This window comes from Pteronotus mesoamericanus, unplaced genomic scaffold (assembly GCF_021234165.1).
Source record: "Pteronotus mesoamericanus isolate MK-2021 breed Mesoamerican mustached bat unplaced genomic scaffold, CSHL_Meso_final contig_1193, whole genome shotgun sequence".
In the NCBI taxonomy this organism is placed as follows: Eukaryota; Metazoa; Chordata; class Mammalia; order Chiroptera; family Mormoopidae; genus Pteronotus; species Pteronotus mesoamericanus.
This window is the reverse complement of record NW_026555039.1, coordinates 1,611,199-1,629,459: the sequence shown is the minus strand read 5'-3', so window position 1 is coordinate 1,629,459 and position 18,261 is coordinate 1,611,199. Positions and strand designations below refer to the sequence as shown.

General features: G+C 63.4%; 1 protein-coding gene across 1 annotated transcript; it reads left to right on the top strand.

Moving 5' to 3' along the window:
- The first annotated feature begins 6,808 nt into the window (after window positions 1-6,808).
- CCDC27 (coiled-coil domain containing 27) lies at window positions 6,809-17,890 on the top strand. Its single transcript, XM_054583667.1, has 11 exons — window positions 6,809-6,991; window positions 7,379-7,520; window positions 8,361-8,471; window positions 9,027-9,184; window positions 11,766-11,945; window positions 13,153-13,366; window positions 13,630-13,760; window positions 15,793-15,870; window positions 16,077-16,289; window positions 16,783-16,887; window positions 17,771-17,890. Exons 1-11 carry the CDS (start codon window positions 6,809-6,811, stop codon window positions 17,888-17,890), a joined length of 1,635 nt encoding a protein of 544 aa, XP_054439642.1.
- The last annotated feature ends 371 nt before the right edge of the window (window positions 17,891-18,261 follow it).

Genomic DNA, 18,261 nt, shown 5'->3' with positions numbered 1-18,261 from the left:
GCCTCACTCGGGACTCTCAAGCAACCAGTTTTAAGAAGAAAGTATTTCTGGCAAGCAGCGTGTTTTGTTCTAGTTGAGCACATGGATAAGCTCTGGGTTTGACGAAGGAGCCCCAGCTTGGCCAACGAGCCTGAAGGCCGTCTGGCGTGAGTCTCGTCTGGAGACCTGAGCGCAGCTCTCCAAACCGTGACTTTGGCGCACGTAGTCAGCCCTCCAGGCCCAGATGGCGGCGGCTGCTTAGCACGTGTGACCTGTTCTGCGCACCTCCCCTGCATGCCCCCCACCGGGAGTGTCCTCCCACACCACCTGGACAAGGCCCAGGCCCAGCCTGGAGGGCGCCCTCCCCCATCCTAAATGTGGTGGGAGAAAGCCCCCCCAGAGCCCCCATGAGTGAGGGGTACCTGCCAAGTTCCCTGACTTGAATCGTATAACAGGGCCTCCTTGGTCCAAACATGCCCTAAGACCACCAGGTGAGGGGCCCCTACCTAAACCAAAGCCACCAAGATGTCACCTGCATGGGCAGACGGCCTTAACACCTGGGAAGACTTACCTGAGAGCCTCCGGCAACCACAGGGAGACAGGCATGTGCCAGGCAGGCTGGCTTCTGGGTTGCTACCCCAGCCCTCCCTGGGTGCCATGGGATGTCAACAGATGGCACATAGTGCCAACCCAACCCCAACCCCAACCCGCCCACTTGGAGCTCGATGAAAGAGCAGCCTTCCCTTGGTGCAAAACAGCCCAACTGTGATGCGGCACAGCCCGCCAACAACTCTGCTTCGGGGGCCGGGCCAGACCAGACCCGCGTCCCCCCAGGCAGCTTCGAAGGCCCAGGACCCAGTCGTGCACCAACAGCTCCACTCCAGGGGCCGAGCCCCCAGCCCGCTCAACAGTTCCGCTCTGCCTTGCCGGGCCCGCTCCAGCCCGAAGCGAAGAGGGCGCTTCTGTACTCCAGCTCAGCCAGAAACAACAGCCTCCAGCAGCTCAAGAGCACGTTCTCCAGCTGAGGGAGCTGCCTATATAGCCAGAAGTCCCGTGCCTGGTCCCTGATTGGTCCATCTTCATGCAAATGAGGGCTCCAAATCCTCCTTGTTTGGTTGGTCCAAGAGACTCTGCCCTGATTGGTCAGAATAGAGCTGCTCTGCCCCCTCACAGCTGCCCAGCTATGATTGGTCAGGGAAAGCCTCGGTCCGATTGGTTGAAACAGGACTCCAGGAAGCCCTATATAAGGGCTGCTCAGCGGGCAGGACAGAGTGATGGCAGGCTGGTCAGTGCAGCTGCTCCCTGAGTGCGCTGTGTGTGAGAGGCCTCGTGAAGACATGTCTGCTAGGCTCTGCTTTTTACTTTTATATTTTAAAATATTTTATTTGCTTTTATGAGAGGGGAAGGGAAAAGAAAGGGGGAGAGAGAGACATTGATGTGCAAGAAACAGATGGATTGGTTGCTTCTCACATGCCCCCCAACTGGGGACCTGGCCTGCAAGCCAGGCCTGTGCCCTGACGGGAATGGGACCCGTGACCCTTCAGTCCATGGGCCGGCACGCAGTCGGCTGAGCCCCACCGGTCAGGGCTAGGCTGTTTTTTGAAAACGTGAACCCGGTTAGACACCCGGAGCCCTTCTCAGTGGGTGTCTCCTATCTGTAGGGTCCACAGTAGCAACAGCAGTTAAGGGTTTTGGAGAGAGTTGGGGTGGGTTGGGAGCTGTATGCAAACTCGGCTGCCCCCAAAGTCGGCCGGGCCTGCCCGCCGAGCACGCAGCCAGCCCTGGGGCCGTGGACGTGGGGCTGAGCAGGCCTGCTCTGGTGCAGCTGGCTGTGGCCACCGCGGACCCGGGGGACCGCTGCCCGGCCGGTCCGCCTCAGCTGCTGGGTGGCGATACCGTGGCCCACACCGGGGCGGGGGCACCGAGCAGGCCCGAAGGCTCTCCGCTCACCGTCTCCCAATCCGGCCGCTGCCTCTCTGGCCCAGGCCTGAACTCCGGGCGGCCCCGCTACTGTGCTGTGCTGGACTGCGCTCACAGGTGTTGCTCGTTGGTTTTTTTAAAAAAACAAATTGAAGGCCAGACCTTCTGCCAGCAAAACAATTCTGACTCACGTTTCTGTGATTTGCTGCATTGCGGTGGCCGGGACCCCAACCCGCCGTGCCTCCGGTCCGCCCGCCCCGACCCCCCCGGGGTGGTCTCCCGCACAGTGGGAGGCCCTGCCGGAGCCTTGCACCCAACACCCAGGTCAGGCCCGTCGGCCTTCTGCTCCCTCTGCACCCAGGGGCTTCCCCAGGCTCCATGCCCGCAACCCTGGCTGCCACTCCGACCTCCGGGTCGGCGCCTCCCCCCAAGTTCTCCGCATTCCTGCCAGCTCGGAGGTCGCACCCCGAGTCCCTGAATAAGCCACACAGGCCACTGCTTCTGACCTGTAAGGACTGGGCACCCTCTCTGCCCAGAACGGTTGTCCCCAGATACCTGCACGGCAGGGCCAGCTCATTCATGCTTTCGGGTCCCCGGTGGAACTCCGTCCTCCTCAGGGCCTCTGCGGCCACCTTGCCCGAAGCAGCGCCCCTCACCCTCCCTGTCCCCACGGGCTGGTCCCCTCCTCAGGGATCTCCTCGTCTGTCTCTACTGAATGCACTGTATTTGAGGTCGTGCCTGCCTGCAGCAGGTGGCCGACAAACATCTGCAGAGGGACCGGCACCTATCCTACCCCAGGCCACTGAGGACAGCGTCTGCACCCTGTCCTGGGACCACCTGCGTGCCGGCTGACCCCTGGGCCCCGAGGCCTCTCCCCACCCCCCACGGACCCTCAGCCATGTAGAGCAACCAGTAGCTGCCGGTCCATTAAACTCCGGAGCGGGGCTCCGCTGCTGAGCCCCCCAAACACTGAAGACAGCCAGGCCAGGGTGGCCGAGGCCCCGCTGCGATGTCATGAAACCATCTCGTGCTGCCCCGACACCATGGTGCTGGAGGCTCCCGAGAGAAGGGTCTGGTGGGCCAGCTGGGAGGGCACCCACCAATGGCCTCTTCATTTCGAGGGCAGGGACAGCTGCAAAGTGGCCGGCAGACATCCCTGGTGGTAGAGCGGACCTCCCTGGGGGACGGGGAGCGCAGACCTTCGCAGGCAGCGGGAGAAGGCCCCACAGGGCAGATACTGCGGGAAGGGGTGGGTGGGGACGGGGCGGGGCGGAGGCGGGGCCGCCCGGGAGAGCAATTGGCGGCTGAGGACTAGCAGCCGCGACCGTGACTGCAGCGGGAGGCGAGGCCAGCGCCGCAAGCTCTGGGGAAGCCAACCAGGCAGAGGACGGCAGCCCAGCCCACACACCGACGTGGCGAGGCTCCGTGTCCCCAGCCCTGAATCGTCTCGGATCGCTCACTGTGACGCCGCCAGCGCGAGATGCAAGGAACCGGCCAGAGAGCTGGTCGCAGTTTAACAAAACGGAGCTGCTGGGTTTACTCCCCAAGTCCACGAGCTGACGTGAGGAATGATGGGGCGGCCTGTCCGCCCAGCAATGCTGCCCTGCAGGGCACAGAATCCTAAAGCGACGACACGTCCTCGGCCCACTCGGCTCTCCGGGAATACTGGGGTCCTGGCGTGGGGCGCCTGGGCAGGCTGGGGTGACACCTACGCAAGAACCGCGACCCCGGGCCCTGCAGGGACCGGTCTGGGGGCGGGGCCTGGGCTCGGGGCGGGGCGGGGCTTTGGGGGCGAGGCCCAGATGTGGGCGGGGCCTGCAGTCCGAGGAAGCACCGGCTCCAGCGGCACCTGACTCCAAGCGCGTGCCTCCCGTGGTTTCGGACTTTCTCTGAGCCTGCTATTCCCACGCGGAGCCTCTGCTGCCCCCGATTTCCCCCATCCGAGAGCTCCTGCACTTCCAACTGGACAGAGGGTGGTGTTACGGGTTGAACTGGGTCTCCCCCAAAGTCACACCTGTGTTGCAGCCTGTCAAGGCCAGGCAGGTCCACTCAAGACTCAGGGAGACGGAGGAAAACGGGCGGGGCCCTGGGGATGCCTGACGCGCCTTTATTCACGGGTGGGCTAGCCACGCAGGCCACAAGCTGCGCATCTGTGTCTGCGCCCCCAGTGAGAAGCCCCTACCTTCTTAAGTACTAGAAAAAACAACGTGGCAACAGGCCAGGCTGTTAGGTAACAGGCATAAGACTGCAGAAGCGAGCTCGCTTCACATTCCGGAGCCAGATATCGGGCCGGTCACAAGGCTCTGAGAACATCGCTTTATGAGGCCCCTTCAAGGCTGTGAGAGACGCCTCCCTTAGCTACCCAGACACCGGGGCGCAGGGGTCAGACTGCCTCCGTTTACCCTACAACACCCAAACGTCCTAACCCGACGGGGAACGTGACCTTATTTGGAAACAGGGTTGTTGAGATGTAACTGGTTAAGATGAGGCCATAGCCGAGTAGGATGGGCCCTAGTCCCATGTGTTGGGGGACCTTGTAAAAGAAGAAATTTGGACACAGACACACACACAAGGAGAAGGCCATGTGCAGACAAGCAGAGAGGGGCTGACAGGTCTACAAGCCCAGGGGCCCCCAGGAGGCCAGCAGCCCCAGGGGCCGGGGGCAGACTGAGGCGGGCCCCGCCCGTGCCTCGGTCTCAGACTGCGGGCCTCCGGATCCGGATCCGGTCGAGGCGAGCTGAGCTGCGCACACCCGGCCCGCGGCGTGTGTTACAGCGGCCCCGGCACCCGTGCTAGGCGTCCGAGGGGGCTCCGGCTGCCTCCACAGGCGCGCAGGTTCCCAATGGCCGGTCCCCTCACGGGCCCCAAGGCTGCACGCGGCTCAGAGCGCTCTCCTTCCCTGCACGACTTTTGTCTCTGTGAGCGTGTCTGCTGCGGGTTCTCGTGGAGGTGGGATCGCACAGTATTTGCTCTTTTGCATCTGGCTTATTTCACTTAGCATAATGTTCTCAACATTCATCCATGTTGTGTCAAGAGTCAAAATTTTCCTTTCTGAGGCTGGCTCACGCTCCATTGTCTATATACATACCACGCTTTGTTGCTCCATCCACCCACCCACCCATCCACCCAGGGCACGTGGGTTACTCCTACCTTTTAGCAACTGTGAGTAATGCTGCTACAACCATGGGTGTGTAAATATCTTCTGCATCTTCTTAATGCCTCCCGAAGCGATCGCCATTGTATTTGGGATGCAGCATCAGCACAGAGCCAGCCCGTTCATCCATCTTGGCCTACAGCCTCTGGAGTGCAAGCTCCGTGAGAGGAGAAGGGACCCAGCGGGTCTGAACATTCACGGAATCCCAGCTGGGGCCCCGACGGAGCCGGACATGGGGCGACGCTGGTGTTCGTCAGGGGAAGGGAGGATGGAAGGAAAGCTGTTGAAGGCTCGCACAGGCCAGGAGGAATGTAGTGTGCCATGTGCTCCACCGGTCTGGTGTATTTTATTGGTCAATTCTCACAGAAACACCCTTCGAGAACGCCGGTCCTGGAAGGGCGCCCGGGAGGCCGCCGCCGCCCGACCTGCGCTGCCAGACCTGCTCTGTGCAGCTTGTCGGGCTGCGGCGAACGTGTGAGCCCAGGAGACCCCTTCTCTTCATTCCTTTGAAATACTATTAAAAGGAAAATGTATCACATTGTAGGTTAGGTAGATGTAATACTTAGGACAGCTACTGGGGTTTCTTAATCAGATAAAAATCACCATTTTAAAGTGCGCATCAGGGGCGGGCAGTGCGTTGACAACGCTGTGCGGCCACCGCCGCCGTCTAGAGCCAGGGCGTTCACCTCCCGCAAAGGGAGAGCCCGTGGCCCTCCTCCTGCCCCCAGCCCCCGGGCCCGCCGTGTGGGTCTCGCTCTGGACTTGCCTGCTCGGGACACGTCCTATCGATGTAATCACACACGACGGGGCGTCTTGTGCCTGGTTTTGTTTTGTCTTTTCTCACTGCAGTTTGAAAACCACGGAGCGGCCGTGGTGAAGCTCTCCGGGCAGCCCCGGCCGCGAGGCTCGCCGCCCCTTCCTGCGGCCTTGGCCAGCCCGAGGCCTGATGTCCAAGAATCTGGGACGGTGAGGTTTCAAGGGGACCACAGCGAACGTTTCTCCACAGAACATCTCTCCCCTCTCCACCCCAGTTCTATTTTTTATTTCTTTTTACTATTTTTTAAAATCTCACCCAGGGATACATTCATTGATTTGAGAGAGAGCGAGAGGAACGTCGACGTGAGAAACTTCGGTCGGTTGCCTCCCGCACACGGCCCCAGCGAAGTCCGAACCCACACCCCTGGCGTTGTGCCCGACCTGGGGTCACACCCGCAACTTTGCGGTGCACGGGGTGGCGCTCCAGCCAACCCAGCCACACCGGCCAGGGCCTGGTTCTATGTTTTAAAAAGAATGACAGTATCAGGTGTTAAGAAATGCCTCTACATTGCGCGCATTAACCCAGGACATCTAATTTTCATATCAGGGCCCCTGACCCAGTGCCGGATTTTACATAAGGTGGAACGCTGGTGATGGAAAAGAAAAACAAACAAAAACCCAGGAGATCAGCTGCCAACGCCTCGAGCCACCGCCCCGAGTCCAGCAGAAGCAGCTTCTGGAGCACCTGCCCAGTCAAAAATTAAGATGAGACTCAGGAAATTAAGATGAGTGTCCTGCTCTGTTTCCATGGAGACATCTGTGATGCCGTCCGCTGCTCCCAGGATCCCATAGGATGCGGAGCTTGGGAAGCTGGTCTGGTCCTGACCTGGGCCAGGGTTAGGCCCACACTGGGGCCGCGTCCCCCTCGACGTCGACTGGAGCCGTCCGCTAAGCTGTCACTCAAGGGCGAAGCTGGGTCCCCTGTCCCGCCCTCCTGATATGGCCTCTAGGAGCCAGCAGGCCGCACAAGCCGAGTCTCCTGCCAACTCGATGGAGAAGGGACAGGCGGTCGTCAAGAGCACGGGCAGCCGGGACTGCCAAGCCCCAGAATGGAAAGTCCGCCCAAAGCAGCCCTCCCTCAGCAAGTCGGCTCGGGCCACCGACTGGGTCTGCTGGAGGAAGGTGCGGGCCGGCGGGGCCTTGGAGAGGATCCGCCTGGGAAAGGCCTGCGGGAGCTGCCCGCGGAGCTCTCTGAGCGAGTTTTGGGGACGGGGAGAAGACGCGGTGCGCCCCACAGCCTTCTGCGGGGGGCCTGAAGGGGCGAAGGGGGAGAAGAGAACGCAGGAAGGGTGCATGCGTTTCCCACGTGCTGAGGGAGACGGGGGAGCCCCCGGCCCCTGGGTGCTCTCTACACAGACGGTCACCGCGGCTCCTGGAGCCCATCCATCCGCGGGGCCGTCGGCAAGCTTGCGGTTTGCAGGGGGAGGGCACAGACCACGGCCAGGGGCCCACACGACAAGGCCCTGGTGACGCCCGGTTCTTTCTCTCCGTGCCTGTCTCCTTCCTCAGTGCGGCCAGAGAGAGGCCACGCTGGACACCGGCCCCGAGGACAGGAGCTTCATGTCAGAGATGGAGGAGATGCGGAGGGTGTTTCTCAAGCGTCCGGGCTGCCCCCAGTTCTGCTCCCGCGCCACATCCACATCGAATTGTGGTGAGAGCCACCTCCGAGGGCCCTCGAGAAAACGCCCCCTTCCCTGCTGGAGCCAGGCCTTCGTGAAGTCATCCTGCTTCTGAAATCGCTGTCCGTTGCTGCGCAATGGAAGGAGGGCGGGGGAGGAAAGGACCGTCTGCCCCCTTTACTGTCCGGGTTTTGTTTCCCAGCCTCTTGCTTCTTGGTGTCTCACCCACCAGGGATTCAGTAGGGTTGGGGTGGGAAAGAGGGAGAAGGTGGAAGGTTCTGGAAGCTTCAGGAAGGAGGTCCGTAAGGCCAGAGATAGCCCACGACAAGCCAACCCTTGTGAAGCGCAGAGCTGAGGACGTCGGGACCACCGACGGGCCTGGCAGGGGCCTCAGCCACCGCCCGGTCTGACCCACGGGCTCTGAGGGTCAAGAGGGCAGCAGGCGCAAGGCGCACAGCGTGGCGGGAGCGTCGGCCAGGCTGGGCGTCACCCCAGGCCCGCGGCTTCGGGGCCTGGGCTGGCCCCCTGTCCCACGCGCGGCGCCATCCTGCGAGACGGCGATGCCCTCAGCCAGCACCGGGGGTCCTGTCCGGGGGTCTCAGCCAGGACCCCGCGGGCCCGTCCAGGCTCTGCGCTGGGCCCCGAGCTTTGCAAAAATTAAGTCGCACCGGGTGGGTCTCGGCGGACACGCGAGCTGCGGGCGGCAGTCGCAGCCGTGTTTCCATGGGGTCCCAGGGCTCGGTCCCACACGGCTACTGAGAAAAGTCCCCTTGCATCCTACCTGACCTTTAAAAAAAATGACATACACATGCCTGCCCGGAGGCCTCGGGAAGACGCGCTGGTCACCTGCCGGCGTTGTTAAGGTTCCGCAGGGTCAGACTCCACAGCGGCCTGGCCCGCGGCGGCGCCCCTGGACTCCGAGGACTCGAAGAGGCCCGAGGACCCCCCCTCCAGCCAGCAGGACCCGGACATGAAGGTGGACGGTGAGGGCGGGCCTGCGGGGCACTGGGGCCCCTCCTTGGCACCCACGCCCTGAGGGCCTCGGCCTGCACCTGCCGGGGCCCCCGCCCCCCGGGGCTGCCCGCTCCCGCTCCAGGGGACCCACTTCCCGGGACCCCTGCCCGGCCCCGCGTCCGTACGCAGGAGGCCCTGGCACGCACCCCTCCCTGCGTCGAGAGGCCGATCGGCACCCTTCCTGCAGACAAAGACACTTATTCTCATTATCCAAACATGAAATCCACACCTGTCCTGAATATGAAAGGTCCCGGGCAAGGGTCCAGGGCCACCTGTGCACAGGCAGCCCAAGGATGACCGTGCCCTGCTGTCCCCCAGGCCCTGGGAGCCTGGCTTTGTGCGTCCCTCCACTTGGTCAGTAGACACTGGGCCCGGGGTCCGGAAGGACAACAGGGCGTGGCCTGGAGGCGTGGCAGAGCCAGCTGGGGGCGGGAGGGTCTCGGAGGGGCCCTTGGAGGCAGGGGTGGAAGACGCCAGGGCCGCTCAGGTGGGAAGAGCCTGATGATGCCCCTGCTTCTGGACAGGGCCCCTCCTTCCCTTTAGTAAGAGCATCTGCGAGTTCAATTACTTTCGGAAGAAGAGCGAGTCCCCAGCGCTGAGCCTGGTCGCCAGCAGCCACATCATGGGGCAGCGCCACCTGAGGAGGCAGATTCCCTGGTACCTCTGGGTCATCCACGAGAAGGTACCGCCGAGCGCAGGCCCTGGGCGTGGGCCCCGCCCTGACACCCCAGCTTGCGCCCTGTGGGACAGGCTGCCCTGCCCGTGCCCGGGGCCCTGTTCTAGAACCAGTTAGCTGGGCGCGCAGCGTCCCCACACGGGGTCTAAATGATCTCCAGGCCCCACCTTTGGCATCTGTGAGTCAGATGCTTCAGAAGCCTTCCGGCCCCTGTCCATCCTCAGCGCAGAGGGTGGCTCTTGAAGCCTCGGTGGCGTTACCCACTGGTGTGCAGCCCGCGGTCGCGATCCTGACCTTCCGCCCCTACCCAGCTTCGTGCCCAGTCGCCCAACTTGGGAGAACATTCTCGTAGAAACAGGGCGGATCGGCTCAGAATGCAGAGATTGACCCACGAGTCGGTTCCCTGCCAAGTCGGTCTTCCCCCTGCGTTTCTGAGGGCGCCTGGCCCACTCGCTGTCTGCCTTGGAATCCCTTTGTTTGACGGCGGTGTCACGGTTAGTCGGACCTCGTGACCAGGAGAAGGTGGGGCGCAGTCCCCGCCTTTCTTTCTCTCTCTCTCTGAAAGAGTTTGCATAAGGTTGGAGTTATTTCTTTGTTAAGTTCTGAAGAATTCATCGCTGTGGCAATCTGTGTCTGGGGGTATCTTACAGGGTCAGAGTTTACAACAAATTTGATACTTTAAGATAGTTAAGATAGTCAGACTTCCTCTTTCCTCTTGCTGCCATTTGGGTTAGCTATGTTTTTCTAGGAATGTGTCCATTTTATGTGAATTTTCAAATGTATTCACCTAACCCTGGGCTGAGCAGGCTTATCCTCCCCACACCTGTGGGAGATTCCGCTTTGCTAACTCACATCTCTCTCTTTCGCTCCATCAGTCTTGCTAGAAGTTTATCGCTGTTCATAGTCTTTTCTTAGAATTAGCTTCTGTTTTTTTTTTTTAAAGATTTTATTTATTTATTTATTTTAGAGAGAGGGCAAGGGAGGGAGAGAAACATCAATGGGTTGTCTCTCGTGCGTCCCGTACTGGGGACCTGGCCCACAACCGGGCATGTGCCTTGAGTGGGAATCGAACCGGCGACCCTTCAGTTCGCAGGCTGCACTCAGTCCACTGAGCCACACCAGCCAGGGCAGCTTCTGTTTTGTTTTTTAAGATGGTGAACACTTAGTGACAATGATAATAAATAGGAGTTAGACACACCGGTGGAGTGTGGGTCTGCGCGTACACGCTTGACGCTGATTTCCTAAATGCCGCCTCTGCGTATGGTGGTAGATTTCATAGTTTCGGAAGTGTTGCTGCCCGTTGGCCGAGCAATTCCATTTCAGGGAACGAGCCGGATGGCGTAGCCAGGGAGAGTCACACAGAGGCAGCGCCAGGGCGTTCTTTGCAGCGCTGCGTTTTGTTCAGACGGCGGAAGGGACCCTCAGCCCAGGCATGTGAGCCTGTGGGGAAGGGCTGTGGGCGTGGCGGCCTCCGGCAGCTCGGCGGTGGGAGCCTGGGGCTTCCACTCCCCTCGCGCCGTGCCCATGCAGCGCCCCGGCGGGAGCGAGCGCCCTCTTTGCGGTGACCACTGTCTGGTGCGGGACACGCGCGCATCTTGGTCACCCAGGCCAGGCGAGGACGCGTGATGTCTGCGTGACTGTTCTTTCCCTCCACCCTAGCAGCACATTAATTCCACATGCCCTCAGGTTCTCCAGATGTTCAGGTGCTGCCGCACCGGCTTGCCCTCTCCTCGCCCCCTGTCCCTCGCGGCAGTGTTCATTCTCGCACTTACCTGTACTAGCCTCTTCCCTCTTTACGTTTAATCTGCAGTCTTTTTCTGAGTTCTAGAGGTGGATACTTACATAATTGTTTTCCATTGTTTTCTCTGATAGAGGCATTTTAAGGCTATAAATTTGCTCTTGGTTACAGCTTTAGCTGCACCCCCCAGTCTCACTATGTCCAAGTGTTCATTATTGTTCAGTTTAAAAATTTTCCCTGACTCCTTGGTGAATTCTTCTTTGACTCACAAAAAGGCTTGTGTGGAAGCCTCTCCTTTAATCTGCAAACCTTGGAGGACTTTCTAGTTACCTTTCTTTCCAGCATCCTGTCTGGGACCCTCTGCCTCCTGCCTGAAGAATGCTCTTTAGTCTCGCTAACTTCAAGGCTGCCAGGGACACGTCCTTTCTGCTTCCTGTGTGAACAACCCCCCACCCCCTGCCCTGTACTGTGTCTCTGATTTTGGAGAATCTAGGGCATCGAGGTGTTGAGCCCGGGAGGTAGAGGGTCCGAAGGCGCCTGGGGTGGCCCTCAGAGGGGGTGACTGCTGAGGGGGGGCTGCACGGCAGACCGGCGTCCTCCATCACAGCGGGCAGCTGGCCGGCTGCCGGGCTGAAGGGCTGGCTGCCGGCAACCTCCCTGGGCAAGGGTTCGAGGGCAGCCCTGCGTCAGGGAGTGGCTGCGTTGAGAAGCGCCCATCTTGGGCTGGCGTTTCGGGGCCCCCGGACAGCAGGCCTGCTCCTCCTGGGTCGGAGCCGCTGCCCGGCAGGGGGCGGGGGCGGGGACGAGGGTGGCTGGGCGGCTCACAGGGCTGCCCCGTGTTCTGCCCAGGACCACTGCCTGGCCACGCTGGGGGAGGAGGTGCAGCGTCTCTCCCAGCTGGAGACGCAGGTTCAGAAGAAGGACGAGGAGATCCTGGCGCTGCAGGAGGAGCAAGCGGCCCTGAAGAAGCAGCTGAGGGACGTCCTCCAGAGCAGAGGCCCTGAGGCGCCCGTGTGCCAGGGCACGAAGGTGAGCAGAGCACACGCGTGCCGCCGGCCCTGGCCCGATGCGGACGCTCCTTCCAGAGCGTCCGCGTCTCCTGAGGACCCTCAGGGCCCTGGCATGTACCGTGCCCCCGCCACCGTCCCGCCATCCTGGAAGACAGCCAGCCCTTGGGGGAGCTCGGGCTGGGTCTCAGGGTCCGGAGCAACAGGCCAGGTCCCGAGCAGGGGAGACGGGGCTGCGATGCAGAAAAGTGGCTCAGGCCGGGCTGGGCCGGGGAGAGCGTTGTCCCGGCACCGCAGGCTGTTGGTTCGGCCCCCAGTCACACGCAGGAGTCTACCAGAAAAGCATACATAAGTGGAACTGCAAAGCAATGTTTCTCTCTCTCTCCATCTTTCTCAAATCAGAAAGTAATTTTTTTTTTTTTTTTAGGATTTTACTTGTTTATTTTTAGACAGAGGGGAAGGGCAGGAGAATGAGAGGGAGAGAAACATCCATGTGTGGTTGCCTCTCGCACACCCTCCCGCTGGGGCCCTGGCCTGCAGCTCAGGCCCGTGCCCCGACTGGGAATCGAACCAGAGGCCCTTTGGTTCGCAGGCCGGTGTGCAATCCACTGCGCCCCACCAGCCCGGGCAGTAAGTAGAATTTTTTTAAAGAAGAGCCATGAACTGGACAGCCCGCCTGCGTCCTGCCGCTGGCTTGCTCTCCCCCGGGGACAGGCTGTGGCGCTCTCGGGCCTCAGCATCCCCACCTGTAAGATGAGGGTCAGCTCCACCATCCTAGGAGGGAAGGATCCCTGCAGGCGGAGTCCCCAGGCCTGGCCTGGCCCTGTCCCGACGGCAGGACATGGGGCATCTGCGCCCTTGCATCTGTCAGATGGGCTCAGGGACGCGGCCCCTCCCTAGGTCTGGGTGGAGGGCAGGACAAGGCAGGCCCAGGCCCCGGTAGGCAGCCCCTGCTCTTTCTAAGACCGGATTTTCTTGCCTGAGGCTGCAGCCCGATTCGATGCTGGGGACACACGTGAAGTGTGGGGCGCGGCGCTGCAGACCGTCCCTGAATATGACCCCGCAGCCCCCGGCACCCGCAGCCCTGTGTCCCTTCCCGCCCCCAGGTGCAGGAGGAGTGTGCCACGGGGCAAAGAGCCAGGCACTCGGAGGAGGAAGAGGGCCTGGAGGGGGAGGCGGAGAAGGCGGCGGCGGCTGCTGCTGCGAAGGCTGCAGGCCAGGAGGGAGGTGAGGAGGAGGAGGAGGAGAAGGAGGAGGCGGAGCTGGAGCTGATGGAGGAGAAGGAGGCGCCGGAGGACTGGGAGGGCATCAGGCGGCGGACCTGGTCCCGGGACGAGGACTTCGAGGAGGAGCTGATGGCCCAGCTGCAGGAGTACGAGCAGGTGACCCAGGAGCTCCAGTTTGAGCTCGAGGTGGCCAGGATCAGGCATTCCCTGGCAACAGGTAGGAGGCTACCGGACGCAAGGTGGCACCGGCCCCCGACCCCAGGCTGGGCAGTGGGGGTGTCCAGGCCCCCCCGCTGCGCCCGCCAGACGGCCGGGGCCCACCCTGCTCCGCTGGGCAGCGAGCCCTGGGGAAGGGCAGCGGGTGCCGATGGAGCCGGAGGGCAGCTGCGGTGGGGTCAGAGCCCTCCGGCTGTGACCGGTGGCCCCAGCCCCGCCCCGGCCTTGGTCAGCCCTTCCCCGCCCTTCCCGCCGCCCACTCAGGAGCCTGCGTGTCTTTACAACGACAAGTGGACCACCAAGAGTCCCAGCTGCAGAGGGTCAACACGGAAAACGAGCTGCTGCAGAAGGAGCTTCGGGAGCGGAAGCACCAGCTGCAAGCCATGACCGACAAGGTGGCCGCGTCCTTACGCACGCGGGGGCGGGGGGGGGCAGCTCCAGGGCAGGCGCCCGCTGTTCTGTTCCGCCGCCGGAGACGCCGAACTTGGGGAGCAGAAGGGACTCGCCCAGGGTCGCTGGGCAGATGGAGGCGGCGTGGGCTGCACAGCGGGGACCCCACACCCGTGCTGCCCTCTGGCCCCAGTCACCCTGCCTCCTGGGCCTCTGGGCCCCCGCGCCCCGGGGTGAGGGTCCCCCCCATGCTCAGAGAGTCTCCGCTCTGCTGAGCCCGCTCCCTGTGAGGCATTTTAGCCCATATTTCCATAGGCGTCTTCTGCCCGTGCGGCCTGAAGAGCCAACGTCCCACAGTCTTGTTATGCTGACAGGGGTGTCCTGCCCTCCCCCCTCCTCCTCCCCCTTCCCCCGAAGGCGACTGAGCTCATTAGGAATCTCTCTCCGCCTCCCCCTGCCCCACCCCCTCACACTGGCCCATCAACGTCAGTGAGGTGAGGCGAGGCTGCGTTTGCTGGTAGCACACGCAGAACTGAAACAGGTTTGTGGCCAGCACTGCCCTCTGTAAACCGCCTGTGGCAACTGCTGCGCCCGCATCTTCTTCTTCCTTGATCTGCGGTTTCCGCGGGAGCATCCTCCTGTTGTGTTTGAGTAAAGGGGCGTGAGGGCGAGCCCTGGGGCGCCGCGAGCCTGCCAGGCCTTCGCTCTGTGCATCAGCACTTGGGCTGGCTGCAGAGTCCCCGCTTGGAAAGTGCTCCCGCACCAGGGTGACGGGTCGCAGCTCCCCGTGCCCGAGTCCCCGAGCCCGCGGCTGCGGGCGGGAAGCCCAAGGCCGCCCTAACTCCTGTGCGTTCCCACGACTTCCTGGTGGTGGCCGCTCCCCCTCTGGACGGGTGGGAGGTCCTGTGTAGATTCTCCCCGCTGTTCTGAAACTTCACAAAGTTGCCTCTTGTTGAGGGTCTAGGTCCACCGTCCTGGGCCCTGAGGCGCCAGCTGGAAACCGTGTCCATCTGCTCGTTCTGGGATTTTCCTCTGTTCGCATGGCCTGCCATCTCCTCCTCGCTCCCCCCGGGCCGCCGGGGGGGCCCCATCGTGCGGCCAGCGGACCCACGCTGTGGTCCTCTCTTTCCTTCCTGTGTCTTCCCCCCACGTCTCGCGGCTTTGCTCCCCTTTCAGGACAGCCCTTTGGCTCACCCAGCGCCCCCCGCAGTCTGGCTGTGGCAACAGCAGTCGCGATGTCCACGGCCTGCCCCTTGCTCTCCGAATGCTCCTCTCCCCCCTGCCCCCCGGAAGCCCGCCCTCTGTCTCTCCTCTACGGCGCCCTCTCTCCCCGCACCGGGCGCCCGCGATCATCCTCAGTTGTACCCTCTCACGTCATTTCTGTTTCCTACAAGTCCCCCTTGTCCGTTTGTTTGGGTCTCTGTCGTTCATGGGAGAACTGGGCTCCCACGTCAGGATGCCCGGTGGCACTTCTGATCGAGGGCTCAGGAGGAGAACTTGCGGGCCTTCCCTCTTGGTGGGGTCGGCTCCCCGGACCCCGGGAGCGGGAAGGCCGGCTTGCCTGGACCCAAGGCCTCGCTGCCCGCACCCGGGCCCCCCGTGGGGGAGGAGCGCGTTGCTTTTCTCTTCAGCGCCCACACCCCTGTCCGGGGCCTGGGGTCTCCACCCTCAACCGAGCCGGGCATCTCCCAGGCCGGGCCCCCCGAGCCCCGGGCTCGGGCCCTGCCACTGGCGGCTCAGCTTGGGGGGCAGCCAAACCTTCAGCCCCGCGGCCCCGCCGTGTCACCTCTGGGCCAGCGCTGGGGCCCCTCTGCGCGGGTGCAGGTGTGCGCGGCGTGTCCCCGGCTCCCTCTGCTGCTGTCGCAGGGCCCCGGGTCCTGGGCTCTGCTTCCCGACGCCCCGGCGTATCGTTATCCTTCTCTCCTTCTCCTCCACCCTCACCGGAAACACCCCTCAGGGAGGGAGAAGTCAGACGCTGGGCCCCCCCGGGACCTCCGCCTGGGGTCCCCTGAGCCACCCCGTCTGTCTTTCTTCCAGTTCTCCAGACTCCGGGAGGAAAAGAAGGGGGACGAGCTGGTGGGGCTCATGGAGAAGGACAACTTCCTCCTCCAACAGGTGAAGCGGCACTGGCGGGCCCCTCCGGGCGGGGCCGGGCCTCTCCCTGCGGCAGCGCCCCCTCTGCCCCGCTCCGGCGCTGGGTTCGGATTTGCCCTAAGGAACTCGGGGGAAGTTGGCTGTCTTGGGGGGCGGGGAGGAGTGCAGGGGTGGCCTGTGGGCCCACAGCTCCTCTGTGCCCCTCGCCCCGCCCCGCCCCACCCCAGCAAGTGTGGGAGCTGGAGCGGGAGCTCCTGAAGCGCGAGCAGGCCCTCACCGAGGCCAACGCCAAGGCGAGCCAGCTGGAGGCCCAGGTGAACCAGAGCCAGGGCCACCTGCAGAGGTGGCAGCATCTGCGGGAGGCGCTGCAGAGCAAGACGGAGGCGGCGCAGCACGCCGAGCAGCAGGCCCGCGTGGCCCTGGAAAGCACTCAGTCCCGGGTTCGCGCCCCCGACCCTGGGCTGCCCGGAGCTCCAGGGCTCCGCCGGCCTTCAGTTCAAGCGGGGCGGGGGCGGGGGTGGTGCGCCAGGAGCTTTCTTAAATGCCCGAAGCGAGGGCCGGTGGGCGTGCAGGGCGCCCGGCTGAGTCAGCGAGGGTCTCCCTGGGGTTCGGAGGAGCCAGGGCCCAAAGCTCCTCTGGGGAAGGGGCGGGGGCTCGCTCCAAGCCTTTCATTATTTTATAAATTAGTTTTTAAAACTGTGTTCACGTTTCCCCTTCCACTTTAAAAAGCTGGTGCGGTAGAAAGTCCTTCGTGTTCAGCGCCCCTTGGTGACCCTCTGCCTCCATCCTTGAGCCCAAAGCCGGGAGGCAAGGGGAGCCCTCCTTCCCAGCTTTGGGGACCCTCGGCCGGGGCGGCAGGCTCCTCCCTGTCGGGGGCCGTGGCCGCCCCTCCCTCCGCCAAGGCCAGCGCTGGCATTTGTGCTTTGCTTGCAGCTGGAAAGGCTAAGAAACAAGATAATCCAGGCCACCTTCGGCACCTCAGGGATCAAGTCCCTGGCCACTGAGATCTCTGACAGCGACATCCTGGAAGCCTTGCAGGTACGGCCAGCGCGCTCTGTCTCGGGGTCCTGGGCACCCAGACCATGCACCTCTGCAGCCTCGGCCGAGGGAGAGGCCTGGGTGGGGACTGGGGCCGCCCCTGCGGGTCCTGGCTGTCACCGCTCCGCGACCCTGGCACTGTCCTCTCCACTCAGGCGCCACCTGGCGGTGGTGCCCAGGGCTGGAGAGGCCAGGCTGCTCTAGGCACCGAGGGAGCGCCCTGAAGCAAGCCCTCCAGGGTGCGCTGGGGAGGGGCCGGGCGGCGGGGGTCCTGACCGCTGTCCCGAAGCAGGAGCCTGCCCCCAGCTCTGCCCAGCTGGGCCTGAGACCTGGCTCCTTCGCTCTGGAAACGGCGGTGACTCCCGGTCCACGCTGCTCCTGTCCGGTGGCAACAGTCCTCAGGGGCAGGGGCGCCCCCGCGTGGGGGCCTGGGGAGAGGCCTCTGTGGCCTGGCTGCTCTTTGGGCCAAGGGAGGGACAGAGGTGAGGGGAGGGAGAGGAGAGGCCAGAGGAGGAGAAAGGGGGAGGGAGGGCCGCTGGCGGGCAGGGGTCATCCGCACCACCCAGGGGCCAAGAAGGAGACTTAGGGACATGAAGGGGCAGCCTCCCGGTGTGGGACAGAGGGACCTTGACGGAGGGCCCTGAGGTCCAGAGGCCTCTGAGTTACAGTGGACGCAGCGCTGCGTCAGGGCTGAGCTGCCCCAGAGTCCGGAGAGGGGAGAGTTGTCAGCACAGAAAGGGGCAAAGGCTGCGGGCCGGAGCCCCCTCCGGCCCCCCCGCCCCCGCCCGCACGGCACAGCCGCGGCAGCTGCCCCTGGGGGGGCACAGGGTGGGTCTGCCGGGGTGTGTGGCCGGGCAGCCGGGCCCCCTGCCTTCCTCCGCAGAGGCTCGTCTTAGAGAGGGCGGACTACTTCAACCAGCTGAGGCAGCGAGGGGTCAAAACGGCCGCTGCGCCGCAGTCCGAGTTCTCCCCAAACAAGACCAAGAAGGTGGCCTCCAAGTAGGCCCTCCGCGCGGCGGGGGCCCAACCAGCGCGCCCAGCTCTGCACTCTGCGCTCTGACTCAGAATTAAACCCTGTCGTTGGCCACGGTGTCACCTTTTCCTCCCCGGGGACTCACCCAGGGTTGCGGTGGGAGGAGCGGGCTGGGGCGACCTCGACACCGCCCCCAATTCCAAAACTCTTTGGGGGTCAGCACACCAGCCTGCACCGCGGGCTCCATCCTGGCGGGACCCCCACACTGAGCAGGGTCCCCTCCCGCAGGCCCCGGTTGAGGAGGCCCCCCAACCTCATTCACGGACCCGCCGCGGTCCGCCCTCCCCTGCCACACCCGTCTGCGCCCCTGCCACCGGGGCTCCCTGCCTGGGCTCTGGCTG

Bases quoted from the DNA above. Each gene is read 5' to 3' on its own strand.
- CCDC27 (XM_054583667.1), top strand. From the start codon at position 6,809: ATGGCCTCTAGGAGCCAGCAGGCCGCACAAGCCGAGTCTCCTGCCAAC. The intron at 11,946-13,152 runs GTGAGCAGAGCA...CAGGAGGGAGGT, and splicing joins CCGTGTGCCAGGGCACGAAG to GAGGAGGAGGAGGAGGAGAA. The intron at 16,888-17,770 runs GTACGGCCAGCG...CTTCCTCCGCAG, and splicing joins ACATCCTGGAAGCCTTGCAG to AGGCTCGTCTTAGAGAGGGC.